Source organism: Capsicum annuum, chromosome 3, assembly GCF_002878395.1.
Source record: "Capsicum annuum cultivar UCD-10X-F1 chromosome 3, UCD10Xv1.1, whole genome shotgun sequence".
Classification (NCBI taxonomy): domain Eukaryota; kingdom Viridiplantae; phylum Streptophyta; class Magnoliopsida; order Solanales; family Solanaceae; genus Capsicum; species Capsicum annuum.
The window spans coordinates 30,762,753-30,781,326 of NC_061113.1; the positions used below are offsets into that span (position 1 = coordinate 30,762,753).

General features: G+C 34.7%; 2 protein-coding genes and 1 non-coding gene across 7 annotated transcripts; 1 reads left to right on the plus strand and 2 right to left on the minus strand.

Annotated features, from left to right (window-relative positions):
- Positions 1-93: 93 nt before the first annotated feature.
- LOC107855694 (DNA mismatch repair protein PMS1) lies at positions 94-10,307 on the minus strand. 3 transcript variants are annotated; one of them, XM_016700705.2, is made up of 11 exons: positions 9,736-10,307; positions 8,039-8,362; positions 5,899-7,134; positions 5,450-5,724; positions 5,235-5,361; positions 4,164-4,232; positions 3,693-3,766; positions 2,492-2,557; positions 1,338-1,441; positions 781-962; positions 94-423 (listed from the first exon to the last, which is right to left on the minus strand). In XM_016700705.2, exons 1-11 carry the CDS (start codon positions 9,973-9,975, stop codon positions 298-300), a joined length of 2,823 nt encoding a protein of 940 aa, XP_016556191.1. In that variant the 5' UTR covers positions 9,976-10,307; the 3' UTR covers positions 94-297. The 3 variants fall into 3 exon arrangements, with proteins under 3 accessions (XP_016556191.1, XP_016556192.1, XP_047265214.1); XM_016700706.2 differs by lacking the exon at positions 2,492-2,557; XM_047409258.1 differs by lacking the exons at positions 94-423; positions 781-962; positions 3,693-3,766.
- Positions 10,189-10,262, plus strand: TRNAV-AAC. The gene has a single exon. It is a non-coding gene; the product is annotated as a tRNA-Val (tRNA).
- A 1,105-nt stretch (positions 10,308-11,412) lies between the features above and the next one.
- LOC107855698 (thiamine pyrophosphokinase 2) lies at positions 11,413-16,840 on the minus strand. Of its 3 annotated transcripts, XM_016700709.2 has the most exons (7): positions 16,632-16,840; positions 16,194-16,441; positions 15,963-16,059; positions 14,377-14,449; positions 13,345-13,443; positions 12,171-12,420; positions 11,413-11,939 (listed from the first exon to the last, which is right to left on the minus strand). In XM_016700709.2, the coding sequence occupies exons 2-7, from the start codon at positions 16,342-16,344 to the stop codon at positions 11,821-11,823; spliced, it is 789 nt and encodes a 262-aa protein (XP_016556195.1). In that variant the 5' UTR covers positions 16,345-16,441; positions 16,632-16,840; the 3' UTR covers positions 11,413-11,820. The 3 variants fall into 3 exon arrangements, with proteins under 3 accessions (XP_016556195.1, XP_047265216.1, XP_016556196.1); XM_047409260.1 differs by having other exon boundaries at positions 16,194-16,787; XM_016700710.2 differs by lacking the exon at positions 16,632-16,840 and having other exon boundaries at positions 15,963-16,064; positions 16,194-16,336.
- Between the last annotated feature and the right edge of the window lie 1,734 nt (positions 16,841-18,574).

Below are 18,574 nucleotides of genomic sequence, written 5' to 3' on the forward strand. Positions count from 1 at the left end.
CGCAATGTATCATTCTCTCATCACCCAAATCCTTCCCTCCACTTCTCTGAATAGAAAGAAACACAGTTAAACGCAACAAAACACAAAAAGGAGTTTTGTGGGTAAAGAATAGTGTTCTTAAAGTAAATAGAAAAAGCAATCTGTAAAATGGATAGGCAAAAGAACCCCCTTTCATGTATTCTCACTTTAGATAATTCTATTTCCACAGGCAAAATGCAATCTCAATGTACAAGTTTCCAATAATTTACAAAAAAAGGTCCCTGCTTCAATTCGGTAGGCAATATTACCAACTGGAGTTTATAAGGTGGTCTCATCCGCTTCATGTCTTTTATGTACAGTCCTCAGATCAACCAAGTGACGCATTGTTGGTCTTCCATGTGGACAATTCCACGGAGACTTGAGGCGTGACAGATTATCAAGTATCTGAAACAACGAATTTTATAACTCGGGTCATAAAGCAAGCCAGAGGCATGCAGGAAACTTTTTGCCCCCCTTTCCCTTCAAAAAGAAATACTTTTGTAACATAGCTGATGATCATGCACCCTCAAAATCCACAGTAAGCAGGCAAATAAATGGAACACTTTTACTTGATACAGTGCATATTTTCCACCAATTGATGGTTGTGCACAAATTCTATATTAAACTAGAGAATTGCTGAAGTACAAAGCAGAGAGAATGATTTCTTTTGTTTCTTTTTGATGAAACATAAGCAGAGAGGATGACATCTAAGATATCATGATATGAACATACTTTCAAGAAAGGCAAAATGAACCAAAATACCTTTTGCATCTCATTTCTGTCAAGTGGATCTCCAACAACGACAGACGATTTGCAGGCACGCGATGCCAACATTGCACGAACTCTAGGAGGACATAATGAATCGGCTCTATCATTCCTATAAGTACCCATTACAGAACATTCTTCCTCGCTATCGGCGAGAATGGAAATGAGTTCTTTCACATCTGCAAGAACAACAAATTCATGAAAAGAATGAGCCAAAATTCTGTAATGCAATAAAGCAGAGGCAAGATCTTAACACGACTTGTCCTCCCTTACAACAGGACCAACTAACTGCCAATAGAATGACCAAAGGGAAATTTGTCCAGTAATGCCAAGTGCATTCCACATTCTCATTTTATTTTTCTACGACGCTCCTCTTTAGCTATCATATCACGGACAAATCTGAAATCCCCACCCTAGTTACTTATAAATGGTGTGTATCAAGAATTGACAACTTGTGTGGTAGTTTCTGAAGTAGCGACTCAAAGATGAAACAATGATCTATGTCCTACGGACCTTCAAGTTCATAGAAGTATGGAATGCATCTGAGTGATTACCTGCAATTCCAAACGTTATATTTTTGCTGAAGGGAACTGCTTTTAGCTTAAAACGACACCCTGGAGGAGCACACATATCCTCTTCCAATAGAAATCCATTTCTCCTGTGAGCCCAAAGAAAGAAATGATATTGTCATGACTCTAGGAAAAGCACAAATGGCACCAAAGAGTTTTAAGCTAATACGGCTAGTAGTTCATCTAACAGAAGTGGTGCCAAGATGTTTTTGTAGACTGCAGTTGGCTGGCTAAATTACAAGCTAAATTTTATTTTGCTGTCAAACTATTTGATAAAGCAGATAAAGAAACTTTTTTTTTAATTATTGGAGTAAATCTTACAGACCTTTTTTACTCTTCTTCTCATTTGAAATTTCTATTCTTTTTTTTTTTTGGGCTCCTTAATCACCGTAGAGAGCTTACGGGATTTCACTTTCTATTGCACTTCCAATGTTAAGTACTTAAGATGATGGAATCTGGCGAGTTAGGAGAGTAGTCATGGCTCAATCTTGCCTAGGGGAGGGTGATTGCAGGGGATAGGGAGGGGAGTTGATGAGGTCTAGAACACTGGGATTTATAGGTAAGGGTTGAGAAGGGCAGACTAGCTAGGGGTTAGAAAGCTGGTATTAGGGGCACTAAGGCTGAAGAGCGGCAGCTATCTCATTTCATACATAACGGCATGACAACAGAAAAAACAATGAAGTTAAAACTATAATATAGAAAAGGAACCACACCACAGTGTAAGGTGCAAAAGAAGTACAGTTCAAATTCTTCAAAATTTATAGACCAATTTGGTGAAAGAGTGAAGACAACAGACGTCTCAGAATTGGATTAATGTGTTACGGGTGCAAAGAATGGGAGGACAGGATAATCACATGTCAGACAACTAATTATCATCGAAAGTAGAAAGTAAAGGACTACTTATCCCTGTCAACTAATTGATTGGCTTAAGCATGCATCAGTACGGCCATGTTTTTGACTTTTCAAACAGGTTGATAAGGTTAAGAAAAACATGCAAAGGTTTGAGGACATGGCATCTTAACCTCATAAGTTGAACATAACCATACTTCAGATCACTCAGGAAGAAACAAAACCAAATGATGAAAAGAAATGCCAATAAGAAATCACAATAAACAAGAGCAATAAGGATTCTCAAGCACCTGAAAGTATCATTGTGGATGGAAATAACTATTTCTTCTTCAGGAGATAACTCCATTGTCAAGGGCCTTAATAAAGAAAGAAAAAAGAATTACATTTGAAGCCAAGAACAACAATTCTCGAGCAGTGCAGAAGATAAATATTATAACTTCATCATCCCTTCAATTTTCCATGGTTTGGTTCATTAAATGTCTCTACCTAACAATTGCAGCTCCAATCCACAAAAATTCTAAAATGTGTCTACCTAACAATAGCAGCTCCAATCCACAACAATTCTACAATGTAATATAGCCTCACACCTTCATATCGAACTGATATTAATTACACTAACACCTACAACCCACTGTGCCGTCAGAAGGAGAAAAATATGATATGGGAGAAAGATAAAGGTTTTGTAATCACAGCAATTATAATTATCATCCATTAAAATCTTATAAACATGTACTGAAACAGATTACATGACTCTCAATATATCAACAAGTCAATGGAGTATGCCACATAGAGAACTTGCACCAGTATAAATAATAGAGACAAGAGTCTTGAGACTTCCAAAGGCCGGAGAACATAAAATGAAATTGAGAGATATGTACTCCATTTAGAGAGGCCAATAAAAATGCTGATTTACCATTTTTAGATGATACGAAAAAGGGCCAGTTAGATCTTAAGTTCTCACCTTCAATAAATATGGAGAAGGTTGAATTACAAGGTTTAATTTTGATAAATCCCTTTTTTTTCCAGGTCTTACCTCCCCACATTACAGGAGAAATATAAAAGCAGAGATAATCACAAAATCATTCAGCAGTTGCAGCACCAACTCAAACCAGTGACAACTTACTACTGCAAGGTCAAGATAGGATTGGACATGAAAGACGGTTTAGTCACTTCGAGTAAAAGCAGCTTAAATTCCATACAAATCAATCAAAGAAACCAACCATAAGTTTAAGGCACCAAAATAAAGTCTTCTCCTAATCCCTGCTTGTAACAACTATGTTGCTCTTTTTTACTGCACAAACAACTTATTTAAAAGGAAAAAGAGAAGGTATTCCTTTATTCTTTTGATCGAGTAAAGTAACATCCTCGGCTTAACAAAAACATTTCACTTTGCAGCTACTATTGTGCTGGTGGGGATTGTATCTATCTAGATATAAATAAATTTACAATAGCTTAAGATAAAACACATAGCAGGAGAGTTAAGACCCTCACCGAAATAAAGGTTGCTGATTCAAGATAGTTGATTGTGACAGACGCTCAAAATTATACTTCTCGTCAGCGGCATGCTAACCAACCAAAGAAAATGAAGAATAAAAGAGGGAGAGTCCAATGCAAATCACATAAGCAACTTTCGAAAACCAAAATCAAATGAATGATTAGTTTACTACTCCCTCCGTCCCATTTTATGTGTCGCCATTTCTTTTTTGATCTGTTTCGAAAAGAATGTCATCTTTCCTTATTTGACAACTATTTAATGATATTATCCCCATTTTATCCTTATTGAGTCCCACTTAATAAGAAAAGACAACTAAAAAGTAAACATCAACATGACTTTAAGAGGGGTAATTTTGTAAACTTTACAAAGTCATCATTTATTTCTTAAACTCCGTGTCCGGTCAAATGGCGACACATAAAATGGGACAGAGGGAGTATTAACTATGTACACAAGCAAAGGAATAATACCTGATCAACAATAAAAAGATCTTGATCAAGTCTGGCTATAATGAATCCAAGATTGAATTGCCCAATCACCTGCGTAACCAACATAGAAGTTGAGAATTTTCAAATGGTGCTGCTAAAACTCTGCATTTCTGCTGAAACTGACGATGAAAACTAAACATCGACAAGGAGTAACTAACTATCAATTGAATGTAAATAAACTAGTGCTTGACCGAATTTAGCATTGGAAGTATGACAACCAAATAGCATACAAATAAAACTCACATTTTGCAGATGTACAGCACAAATATTGACCTCTGGAAAAAATACTCAGAAGTTCAAAAGAGCAGTTTTTTTTTTTCTTTTTTGGAATAAAGGTAACATCCAAAGAGTGTGTGTGTGTGTGTGTGAGAGAGAGAGAGAGAGAGTAAATTTATATCAGCATATCCAACAGAGGACGACAAAAAACACTTATTATGGACTAAAGAATCTGTTACAATATTTTAAGTCAGAATGCTTAAGGTTTCTTGGTGTAAGGAGAGGAAAAAAGAGAATAGAAAAATTCTGCAGTTAAAAATATCAAAACGCAAATGGTAACTTCTGTCATGTCTTGAATTGGATAGTGTCTCAAAAGAACAGCTGAGAATGAGTACTATCTAATGTTAAAGGAGGAACATGTTCAGACTATCCCTTATCCAAAAGGGGAAAAAAAGATTTGAACTGTCACCTTTAAAGAAATAGATGTTATTATTTATTAGGAAGAAGTAAGGTGGACAAAGTCAATTTCCTGGCGGAGTATATAAGTGTTGTTGACTAGAAAAAGACAATGAAGCACTGAACATCCCCAGTACCACAAGATCCTCAACTGAACCAACTAAGCCAAGATTGAACAGTAACATTCACATGCAAATTAAAAACAGATTTGAATCAGAAGCACAGTCTATTAAGCTAGGGGTATGGATAAAAGAATAGAATGCCCCAAGGAGATCATGAAACAGCCTCACCTTCCAGCCAGAATCAGGAAATAAATTATTGCCGAATCAAAATGATAATCCAAGTTTGATTTTTAAACACTATAAATGGATGAGTTTGGACCTTCATTCTAGTAAAATCTTCTTTCTTGAAAAGTTTTTCCAACTCATTGGTAGCAGCAGCCAATGCCCTTGCCTTAGCCTCTTCATTTTCTGATTCAGAGAGCTCCAGGGTTGCTGCAGCATAATCCCTACAGAAACCCATTAAAGACCTTTTATTAACTAATTGAAAGGCTAAAAGCTCTTTTCCCCAAGCCAATGGAAATTACCATGTAGTACCTCTTTGTTTTCATTCTTTGAGATATAGGATTAAGGAGTTGTAATCTTGATAGTCTTTGCTTTCTTCTTGATATAAGTTCTTTCACACTAAATTGCAATGTCGAAACGATCTTTAAATCAGATGAAGCCTTAGGAGCATCCAGAGTCAGACTAACAGGCTGTTCAGAAGAAGCAGCATCTACCATATTTTCTGACACACCATGGATGTTGTTGCATGTAGAATCAAGAGGCAGTGGTTCAGCTACACATAATTCATTCATTTGAACCTCATGCTCCTGAAAATAAAATGGTTCAAACCTAAATGGACTAACCAAAAAAACATAGAGAATGAATTGAAATTTTCTTCTGTGGTAACTATCATTCCTTATCCAATTCCACTGAACAACAATCCAAGGACAGTTAAAACTCAAATCCATTCAGAAAGGTACTTTCTGTTAGTTTTTTCTTACCTCCTCAAATTTTCCATTTTGTATACTATTTCCAGGTGGAGATAAATTATTTGTTTGATCAAGGACTGTACTGATTCTTGAGTGCTTCATTTGATGAAGAAATTTATCTGTCTTTGAGAACTTGGAAGATCCAGACTCATTAATGGTCACTCCATCACACTTATCATCCTTTACTGGATTATCTGGGGATCTTCCAGATGTGGTATCCTTCAAAGAATTGTCTTCTCCTGATGGATACACAGACAATCCATTTCTCAGGAGAGATACCTCAGATAACATAGTACTCATATTCTCATGCTTTCTCTTATTTACTGTAACAAATTTGGTGAGTGATGACTGCACAATGCTTGCACGATCAACATCACATGCACTATCGATACATCTTTTCTTTTTTGAGCCTGGGTTGAGTGCATGTCTGTCGGATATAGCAGTAGTCAGACCTCCGACTTCCTGCCAGGGACTTCTGGAACTGTTATTGTCTTTCTTCTTTCCATGGAATCGAAGACTGAAGTCTTTCTCAGTTGACCTGTTTCTGTCATTTAGCATCACCTCCATGACAGACGTATCTTTTAATTCCTGAGCTTTGTTGAGAAAATGACCATCTTTACGTAGTTCTCCACCACAGTCACCTTCCTGAGTGTCAGCAGTATCTGATAATAATTGCTTGGGTTGAAACTGAAAGGCCTCAAGATGGGAATGAGTGGATGTATGTTTTTCTTCAACCTCTTGGAGACTATTAACAGCATAACTAGCATAATTAGATGAGTATATCTTTTCTAAAGCTTCTCTCAAAAAGCGCAATATGGAACCTTCGTCACTCAAAAATATTTTTCTTTTATCAGGAGTTACATTGACATCAAATGCTCTTGGTGGGATCACAAAGTTCATGATTGCAATGGGATATTGCCGAGAGTTTGCACCTCTATACAACTCATTTACAAGCTTGCCAACTTTTGGCATATCTACTGGCCGTCCGTTCACAAAAAAGTATTGTCGATCTCCTAAGTTGCGTCCACTACCATTGCCAGGCTTGGAAATGAATCCTTCAACAGTGCAACTATCAGACAAACATACTTTGAGAGGCTCCAGACAAGTAAAGGTACTCATACCAAATATTGTAATAATGTTGTCTTTCAGAGATCCACTTCCCTGAGTTTTCAGAACTACAGATTTTGCATTTTTTAGAGCTGAGTTGGTGCAAACTAGTCTGATTCCCTTAGAAATAAGAGCATAGGCCTAGAAGTGCAACCAAAAAAAAAAGAAAAAACTAAATAACTTAAACAACAAAAAGCATAAAAATACTTCAGCAGCAGGAAACCATTAAGAATCGTGATAAGAACAAATTATAAAGCAGCCTAACATCGCTAATCTGGTAACCAAAGTTATAGCACAATACGACTTAGAATCGCCAGAAGCAAAAAGTTTTTCTGATGAAGTAAATCAATTTCATTAAAGAGGGAAATTTTCCTATACAAAAAGTATACCCCAAAAAAGTGGAGAGCTTACACAAAGTATGATTCTCTACAAATTGCATTACAATTTGCACCAATCTTCTATTTAGATAGGAACCTCATTTTCCTATGAATATCTATATTTTTCACCCCTCATAGAGTTCGAGTTTAAAAAGGGGCTCAAATTCACTCAGGTAGGTTTCCAACTTACTTTAAGCTTTTCCAAATGAATAAAAAAAGAATTGGCAGATATTATAGAATCTCCTGAAAAACTACAGAATAACTGCTATGACAAACAAATTCATCTACAACAGTGTATTTTAGATAATATTCATTACCGAGATACTTCAAAGAGAATCATAAAAAGAAAATTTCAATATGGTGAAGAAATTCACTTTTTTACCTCTTTCTTTACCTTTGGTTGCAATAGTGGTCAACAAATTTCTAAATTTAGAAAACAATTTCCTCCAAAAGGACAAAGACCAAGATAGCTATTGTAACACAAATTGACTTTGGAAGTTCGAACCAACTGGAACTGAATCGGATTACACCATCACGAAGTGCCCTATAGATTTGAAGGCACCAGTTGACATTCCCATCTTCAATTCTTAAGTTTGCGTATAATTAAACCAGTCTAAGAAATCAATGGAGAAACACGAGTAAGATAATACAGATTAAAGGGACCATACATTCAGCAATGTAATAAGTTTTCCATATTCCTTCCGGATGTTGCGGTGGAACTCTTTACTTCGCACTGGTAAAGTGGAGAATAACTTCTTAACAGTGACAGTGGTACCAACTTGGCGAGCTGTGTTCCTTTCGGCTATCAGAAGGCCCGAATTATCAAAAGTCAAGTGTGTCGCAATTTGCTCATTCTTCGTTCTTGTTTCAACCGTCAAATCCCCTAAAGCACAAAGTGAACTCAATGCCTCCCCTCTAAATCCAAAAGTCGCTAATGACTGAAGATCAGGAAAATCTGATAGTTTTGAGGTATGATGTTTTAGCGCCAGTACCTTCAACACCAAAACACACACACTAATTAGTACCAAATTAGACCAATATAATATGGACACGACAAGCAGTTAAATTAATCAACAAAAACGAAGAAACATAAACAAACCATGGAAATTAGCAGCAAGTGAGCCACAGCAGAGCAGAAGCAACCTTGACCAGAAATAGAGATTATTCTGGTGACAATTTACACGTGAACGTGCATGCACATTTAACACACGTATATACACATCGACAGAGTCTTGATCAAAAAAGTAAGTAGTATAGAGAAAGCCACGCCCGCATACAAATGTAGAAGTGTGTGTGTCCATGTATACATATTACACACACATAAATATATTTATAGAGACACATCCTTGATTAAAAATAGATAGTCTATGGAAAGCTCTTACACACACAACAGCATCAATAACATACCTAGTGTAATCCTACAAGTGGGGTCTGGGAAGGATAGAGTGTATACAGATCTTACCCCTACCTCATAGAGATAGAGAGTCCCTATAGACGCTCGGCTCAAGTAAAGCATGTCAAAGAAATTTTTAAAAAAGGGAATACAGAAACCAAAGCAGTAACATCATTGAAATAAAGCGCTAAGGGAAGCATAATATGATAACTGAAGCAATGAACACAACAGGTAATATTAAAATCAAAGACTACTATAATAGGGGAGTAATAGCAATTCTAATAAGGGAACTTGACAACGGTCAACTACCTACTAACCTTCTACCCTAATCTTCAACCTCCACATCCTCCTACCTAGGATTTTTAAAACGTTGGTGCTGAACACACAAAAAAAAAGGAAAAAAAAAGTATTTAGTGGGAATTGATCCCTAGTCCTAAAGCTCAATAACTCAACCTTCAACTATTTAGTCTTATTGTAGCATGGGTGCCAGCAGATAATACAAGACTAAATTTAAAAAATATATAACAAAATACCTAGTTTTACAAAGAGACCACAGCTTCACATGCCCCAATTTTCCCTATAATTCCACCCTTGTGTGCCACGTCCTGCCTAATCACCTCTCTACAAGACTTCTTCAGCTCTATCCCTCCTCATAACCACTATTGCCAACCAACCTCTCACACATCTTCATTGAAGCATCTCTGCATCTTCTCTTACACACACGTACACACAAAACGTTACTCCCCTTTGTCCCAATTTATATGTCACGCTTTCCTTTTTAGTCAGTACAAAAAAATTTAACTTATAAACGTCAATTTCACCCTAAATGCGATAGATTTATAGCCACATATACACCTATTACTTATTTCAGACCACATTTTTCAAAACTCTTCCCAATTTCTTAAACTCCATGCCCAATCAAACTACGTCATATAAATTAGACCAGAGAAAGTACTAATTTAGGGCAAAGACCTTGAAATTATGAGGAGGGATGCCACAACCGTTATCGATAACCTGGAAGGATTCAGCACCGTAGTCTTTGAGAGAGACTTCGATGCTAGTGGCGCCGGCATCCAAGCTATTCTCAACCAATTCCTTGACGGCGGAAGGAAGGTCTAGAATAACTTGACCAGCACAGATTCTGTGTACTACACCTTTGTTTATCGGCTTTATAGTCGACGGTGAACCTCCTGTTGCTGCTGCTCCGTCCATTTCAATGGAGCGGATCAATTGTAGGGGCAATTCACGGATTCATGTGTGCAATTTCTGAGCTTCAACAGCAAGAAATTACTCTCAAAGAAAAAATGGAGGAGAAAAACCCTATGAGTTTCAATTTTTGTTGTTTAGAATATTAGTAGTACTTATTTGCCGCCAAAACAAAACTGTCTTGTATGAAATAGTGTGTTGGAGGTGAGGGGACACAACGGTGTCGTGGTGTAGTTGGTTATCACGTCAGTCTAACACACTGAAGGTCTCCGGTTCGAGTCCGGGCGACGCCATACTTTCGTAAGTTCAATTTTTTTAATTTTTATTTTTGAAAAGTTATTTGGAATTGAAAGTTCGGATGAAGAATCCTTTATTAAAAAAATAGAAAAAATTGGGGTAGGAACACACTCTACCTCCCCAAACCTCACTTGTGGAATTTTATTGGGTATGTTGTGATTGTTAAAATAGGTGGAACAAGGTGAGGACTCGAACAACTGAGCTATCGAAATTGGGGGTAGGAATACACTCTACCTCCCCAAACCTCACTTCTGAGAATTCATTGACATGTTGTTGTTGTTAGAGGAGGTGGAACAAGGTGAGGACTCGAACGACTGAGCTTGGATTACACTGACTTGAATAAGGTGAGAACTCGAACAACTGAGTTTTGATTGCACTGAGCTTGAACAAGGTGACAATTAAGAGAGTGTTTGGATTGACTTAATTTTTTTTTTAGTGCTTTTGACTTTTAAACACTTTTTTATTATTAGAGGTGTTTGCAAAGACACAAAGTGTTTACTTTAGGCTTAAAAAGTTTTTTAAAAAAAAGCCTCATCTACTTTTGACTTGTACGCACTTTAAAAAAAACTCATCCACACCCCGCTAAGACTTCTTTTTTTGGTTTATTTCCGCTGCTGATTTTTTTTCCCCTTCAAATTTTCTCTAACGAATCAACTGAAGGAAAAGAGATGATAAAAATCAACGAATGGAAAGAGATGATGAACTGACCTTAGTACTTGAGGGATAACGGGCACTTGTATCGGATGTACTTATTACTTTCATTCTTTTTACTCTCTGCTATTTTTCGATACAAGAAAATAGAAATATCATAAAACACATCAAAGAGAGGGACACGCATTGGGCGTTTTGCCAATGCAATAACCCTTCGACATTTCACAGAATCAGATTTGAACTTGATTCATCAGCATTACATTTTTTAAAACGAAACTATCTATTGTCTTATAATCATTCTAATCTTTTTGACAAATGAAATACCAGTCGTAAACTGATGAGGTTCTTTGGGCTCTTAATAGGGCTTTAGCAATACTTCCCTATAGCACTTTTAGCAGCACATAAGGCAAGTTTGTCTTCACCTTTCCTCTCATTTATCATTTATGTAAGAGGCTTCCGTGATTACCACCCACATAACTTTTGACAGAAAAAGAATAGTAATAACAAGATCTCCTTCATATTTCATTTTGTTGTTGCAAAAGAATTGTGTAGTACAAAACATCAGATAACAGCTGCAAATGTGTCTTAAGGAATCAAGCACATGAGCAGTAGTTTACAATCAAAATTAATCTGCTACGAGTACTTTACTCTTAGACACAGTGTTGTTTGTTTCCCCAAGACTCTACTGCAACCAGGCACTTGATGCCAAAGAAATCTGCTGCACACAACAGGAATGGAGAGAGTGTCTTCACAAAAAGTAAAGAACCACTCCCACATTTCTCAAACTATGGTAAACATTTTAATCTGACAGAATTGAACAAATGGAGGTCAGCGTCCACTATTCATCTAGCAAGCTTTTATAAAACGTTCATCTTTGACATCTGCCAGCTGCAACTGCATCCTTCATTCTTTTTTGATTGAAATTGTCCATAGGAGGTCAGAATCAGATTGCACAGTTACTATGTTTTCTTTTACTATATTTGATGTACTGACTAAGCCACCAAATCTCATTTCTGTATTATCTGAATAAGTCAAGTAAAAGTAATCAGTCTATTAGGAAAGCTAGATGATCATAAGTACAACGGCATCAACCATGATGTTAGCATTGGATACCTGGAGAGAATCTTATCCCTCTTGTAAATGAACCAATAACTAAACACAGATAGATGTCCAGGGCATAAAGCATTAGCCCATAACAAAATGAAGTTGGCTGAATCTGAACCACTCATAAAATTTTAAATGGAGCTACTCACCCAGATTCCATTTGAGACCCGTAGTAGTTGTACTTCCCGCAACCATTCCAATGGGTATGAGTCCGCAATGTGGGCCCTCAACTGAGGAATGTATATGAATCTTGTGATGATGAGTACTTGGAAGAAGTTGGATTAGACAATCATCAGAGAGAAGGATAATCCGCATAGATGGGAAACGGCATAAGACATTAATATTTCCCATCTCATGGTCAAACCTTCCACCAAGTGCTCCAGTGACTAGAATACACAACTGTAATTACACACAGATTAAGTTAATCCCCCTGGAACTCCATCAGGCCATTCTTTCCAGCGAACAGAAAACTATATTCATCTCACTATGTTGACTTGTATTACAGCATCAGACTATTAATCTTCACAGTAGTCTCTTTTCTCCAATGTCCATAGATGCACTCGAAATAGTAATAATAAATAATAGAAAGACAACAACAAATATATTGCTCCATTTAATACCACTTCATGTTCTAAAAGTACTATGCCATACTGCAAAATGTTTATCACCAAAACCCAATGTGTCAACTTTAAATTTGACATTGTGTGATGATTTAGGGTCGTGGTAGAGAGGTTGAATAATTGAATTGTTCAATTTGTCATAACACTTCTCCTATATTTTGTAGTAAAAGTAATAGAAGTTGGACAAATCATGTTCATAAATAGTAAAACTTCCACCATATATATACTAATGCATATCACATTCTTTTTTTCCATAAAAGCCTTACGACAAATCCTACAAGCAAGAACAGGCAAGAGGTTAAAAGGGTTATTGTATTTACTGGCGACAACTTCACCTTGCAACTTTATATCCACACTTCAATAAAGATTGTGCATGTAATGGTGTTCCAGGTAAATGCCTCCAATTTTATTTCAATCGAATGAAGAAAGACTCAACAAATGTAGCTTAGCATCAACACAATATGAACAATGACGGATAACCAATACATCTGATCCACCATTGAGTGATTTTTCTAACGAATTGCTCATTTCTGGTATCCATTCTAAAACCGATTATCTTAATTATTTGGAGCAATGCAAAACAATTAGATTACAGATATCACACAAGGAAATGATGGAGATACTTTTAACAGATGTAAACTACAATACCACATATTGATAGCCATGAGAAAATGTCAAAACTACATTGAAAAGCTTAACTTACATTCGGATGTTCCAGGCTTAGTAAGTCACGAATACATGCAACACATTTATGAAGATCTGTAGTATCTTGATCCTGAGATTCATCAATTATCTTGGTCCCCTGCATGTGGTTAGCCAGCAAATCTTCAACATATGGTTTTTCCCTAATCGTAAAATCTTCAAATATGATTCTAATATGCTTTGTAATGAAATGAACAAACATATTGCACAAGAACAATACCACAGAAAATGATCTTGAGCTACATGCAAATTATATTCAAAAGTTTAATATCCTATTCCTATGTATCTAGTACCGAAAAATGAAATACGTGCAGACTTAGCTAAGCACCCCATAAATAGGGTTCTAACATGCTTCAAAATGGAAAAATTGCCCATGTATAAATGTGTAATAGACTAGAAAGAAATTTAAACAAGAGCACAGAAATTTGACTCAATCACCACACAAAAACTAGTATCGGAACGGAAAGTGCAATAACGGCTGTAAGCAAATTTCTCACTTTCGGATAGAGAGGAAGACAGTAAAGCACTTAACACATCATACACTGGTAAACTGTTAAATGGAGTTCCGCTCCATTGCATATCCAATATGATCCACACCACACAACAAAAGATCCACTGTTACTTCTCTCTAAAAAGATACAAGGCCAGGGTTTCGACACCGAATTCTTTGAAGGCTGATCATCCTCCCTGGAGGTGAGCATTTAACTCAAAGCGATGATTCAATTTAAAGCAGGATAAATCCTTCTAGCCTCTAGGGACAATTTTTGAAATATATATCAATCAACTTAGGCCTTAATCCCAAATTAGTTGAGACCAACTACATCAATCCTCTGTATCCGTTCCACCGCACTATTCAGGTTTCATTTCATTTCAATACTACATAACTTGTCCTTTTAAGTCAAACTAGGGTTTCTCTGAAACCAAATGTTCTCTAAATTTTACACTTATTCCTACACAACTAACTTTTGAAAATATTCCATCGAGAAGAAAGATGCTAAGCAACAACAGGCACCATAAGCAAATTCTAGCTTACCAGGCTTTTATAATAGTCAAGAACTTCAGTTCGGATTGAATCCATATCTCCTTTTATAGCATGTGGCTTGTACCTTCAATATAATCAAGATTTAGTCCAATTCAATCTATAATAACCACTAAAATTTTCTAAATATAAGGAAATTGTGGCTTTAGCCCAACAAAAAAAAAAATGTGAATGCTTTTATATACAGTTGGAATGTTTTTAGCTCAAGTAATCTAGCATGAAAATTTTCAAATATTGACAAACTGATTTTTTCCTATTTTACCCATCAAAGTTTTGGTATCCTTTTGTCCATCTTGGTCCAGGAAAAAATTAAATGAGGCTGACCATGATGAAGTCTCGTAAAACCTAAACAAATACGAACTATGTTGCTTGGACTTTTCAAAAAAAAATTTATAGATGCATGTCGTATACTCCAAAAGTAGTGCATTTTTAGAAAATCCGACACAGGTGTTGCAACATTTTTGAAAAGTCCGAGCAACATAGAATAAGATAAAATCTTTATAGGGGATAAAACTTATGTCCATCTTCGTCCAATAAAAAAAATGAAGCTCGCGCATGAATAAGTATCTAAATATATAAGATTCACTATGTTGCTCGGACTCTTCAAAAGTGTCTATGTGCGCGTGTAAGATACTCCAAAAGTAGTGCATTTTAGGAGAATCCAACATAGGTGTGGCAATATTTGTAGAGAGTCCAAGCAACATAAAATAAGAATAAAATCTATTTAGGAGCTAAAACTTTTCACGCGGTGATTCAAACAGTTCAAAGTTAATACTCCCTCCATCCAATTTGCTTGTTTTACTTTCATTTTTAATCCGTCTCAAAAAGAATGCCTCGTTCCTTTTGGCAACTTTTTAATTTCAACTTTTCACATGGCATGTTTTAAGTGGATAAGGTTCAAGGACACTTTAGTACATTCCACATATATTTAGTTTAAGACCACACGATTCAAAAGCTTATTTACTTTCTTAAACTCCGTGTCAAATCAAAACATGACAATTAAATTGAAATAGAGGGAGTAAGAACTATGCTGCTCGGACTCTTAAAACAAGTCTATGAGTATGCATCATATAATTTTTAGAGAATTCGACATAGATGTGACAACATTTTTGGAGAGCCTGAGCAACATAAAATAAGAATAAAACTCTCTAGGATCTAAAAATTTTCACGAGGTGATCCAAATAGTTCAAAGCTAATATAATTTTTTTGGTATCGGTGGCTAAAAATATCAACAACAACAACATATCCAGTATAATCCCACAGGCCACAGGTGTGGTCTAGGGAGTATAGTATGTACACAAATCTTAACGCCATCTTGTCACATAGAGTAAAGGCGTATCTAGGTGACCCTGGGGTCACGTGGTTCATGTGAACTTATGCTTCCCTCACTAGATCATATATAGTAATGTTATACTTTTCTAAAAATATTTAAATACAGATATGTCAATCCATCCTGTCGAAATCATGGATACACCTGAGTCATAGAAACATAGTTGCTTAAAGTATCCTTGTCCTATTACTGTTTTTCTTTGAATTTGCATAAACAAGTCTAGAGAATTGGTTAATGAATTAAGAATCACCTTTTACGAATATCACAAGGCTCCTCATTAGGAAACAAGCCGGGCAATTCATCAAACACCCTATTAGCTCCACCATCAGCGCAAATATGAACCTGTGCTGTTCTAAACAAACAACATACACAACACCTTAGCAAAAATAATTACACTCATAAAGGTAAATTTTTTTTATATACTCATATATATAAATTTTGAATCCCGCAAACACAAAACTAAAGGTGATTATATAATTACCGTGCTTCCAAAGCAGAGGAGTAAATCGAGGGAGGCGTTGGTTAAGGATAATAAGGGCGTACGTTAGAGGAGGTCCGTCGTTGTTGTTGTTGTTATTGTCGGTGGGAAGATTTGGAAGGAGGAAGGTAGATGAATGAGATAGCAAACTCATCGTTGCTAACTTGCGCCCCCTCCAAAATCAACCCCGCTGTTTCTCTTTTCTCATCAAATTAAACAAGGAGTAGCATTCCCGTACTATTATTATATACCTGCCAATCAACCAGCTACCTCTCATTGTCCCCATACTATATTTAATTAATTTCTATAATAAATAATAAATATTCAATTCGTTAATTTTTATTTATTCAGTATTAATTTAACATATTTAAAAAAAAAAAAATCATACATCCAAAAAAAAAAAAAAGCCAGTTCATATAATAAAATGTTTGCTATACGCACAGAATTTATCGCACTGACTTCATCCCTAACTTCAACACACTGCCTCAATAAAAGTGAACAGACAAATATGAATACTTCAATATATTGACCAAAAAGAGAAAATTCTAAACCCTTCCAGAAATAAATGGAACCTTAGTTAGTTAATTTGGATTATTTAGTTTAGCGGAAGAAACGGTAATTGATGGTTGATACTAATAAAGTCAAAGGATTAGGTAGTAGTAGAGATATGCTCCCTCCTCAATTAAATCACAGAAGGATTATTCAATTCGATCCATTAATTTATGATATTTATTTTTTTCAGACCCTTGCAAGAGTATTCTATTCGTCTCATTTTACAAAAACAAATTCATGTTTGAAGTGAAAATATTGTCTTATTACTATTATTAATTTATCAAATTAATTAATCTTTGTAAAATTATATATATATATTTATTAAAAAATAAAAAAATATAATTAATTTTTTATTAAATATTATTAATTTTTTATTAAATATTATTAATTTTTTAATACATAAATGACTTATAATTTAATCAATGCCTTTTTTGATTTGGTATAATGGACAATTAAGAGTTTTAATTGTCCATTATACTAAACTCTTATTTATACTAAGAGTTTTGTGATGATCTAAGAGTTTTAATTTTCTCATATGTGAAAACTCTTATTTATCTTTTATATAAAATCTTTATGACAGCAAAATGTTGATAAATCAAGACGTATTGATCATTAAATCAATTTGGTATAATTTAAATTTATTTTGACACGGAGTCACTTTTTTTAGAGAACGTCTTTCTCTTTTGATGTGGACCTTTCGATATAGACTCCAATTTAATAAGGGCGATTGAAGATGCATTAATTTTATTATTTCCTAAAGAATCATGTTTTCAAGTTAGTTAAATTAACTACATTTTGATGACGCGTAAGTAGTGGTACAATTTTAAATTGACAAAAGAAGATATGAATTGTGAATTATTTATACTTTTGGGAGTGAAAGATAGAAAAACTTAAGAATTCATATTAAGAAAATAATATGAGAAGTCTCTCATATCATAAAAAATTTTATCGCTGCATTATAATTCTAAAATATGGTATTGAATTTACAAACAAAAGCTTGAATTTTATTTTTCGTTAGTGAAATTAAATAATAAAATATTATAATCTTTTTAAAATTAATTACTATTTTTCAATAGTTTATTCGTCTTTTATGTATTTTGTACTGATTGATTTATTTTTCACCATTTAAAAATAAAGAGAAAGAGAGAGAGAAAGAGAGAGGGGAAATTGTAATTGACAAAAGTAAAAACATTAATATCTTTATTTGGAAATTCTAAAAGTTTTAAAATATTTTAATTTTTTAAGAGCTCATATGTTTTTTGTATTTATTTTTAATTTAAATATATTATTAATGTATTTACAGTCAAACCTCTCTATAGTTGCAATATTTGTCCGAAAAATTCACTGCTACTATAGAGAGACGTTGCTATGCAAATATAGTATGTTTGATATTTAAATCTCATTTAATTGTTACTAATAAAAATATGAAAATTTATTAACCAATTTAACAAAAATAATAGAAGAACAAGGAGGTTCCAAATATATTTCTAAGATTTTTTTTTCCTTCTTTCCTTGTGATTGTCCGAATCTCTACTCACAAATGATTTCTCATAAGACTAAGGAAATTTTAGGCATTGAACTTATGTTGTCCTAAAGTATAACGGTTGAAGAACTTAAAAAACTTACAATTGATTTAGTTTAATGATGATTATCATTAATATTTGATTTATACAATACATAATATATTTTTCTAAAATATAAATATTTGAATATATTATTATAGATAGGTAATTTTACAAAGAGTGTAACACTATAATAAAAGTCATTGTTGTTATAGGTAGAATGTCATTATAGTAAAGTAACATGAGAAAATTGAAGGAAAGGTGTCTTTT

Excerpts from the sequence above, each read along its gene's own strand:
- LOC107855694 (XM_016700705.2), bottom strand. The coding sequence starts at position 9,975 with ATGGACGGAGCAGCAGCAACAGGAGGTTCACCGTCGACTATAAAGCCG. Across the intron at positions 8,363-9,735 it reads TCCCTCCTCATAATTTCAAG|GTACTGGCGCTAAAACATCA; the intron begins GTCTTTGCCCTA and ends TTGGTGTTGAAG. Across the intron at positions 4,233-5,234 it reads AAGATTTTACTAGAATGAAG|GTGATTGGGCAATTCAATCT; the intron begins GTCCAAACTCAT and ends TTGGTTACGCAG.
- LOC107855698 (XM_016700709.2), bottom strand. The coding sequence starts at position 16,344 with ATGAGTTTGCTATCTCATTCATCTACCTTCCTCCTTCCAAATCTTCCC. Across the intron at positions 14,450-15,962 it reads CCTTGTGATATTCGTAAAAG|GTACAAGCCACATGCTATAA; the intron begins GTGATTCTTAAT and ends ATTATATTGAAG. Across the intron at positions 12,421-13,344 it reads TAAGCCTGGAACATCCGAAT|TTGTGTATTCTAGTCACTGG; the intron begins GTAAGTTAAGCT and ends GTGTAATTACAG.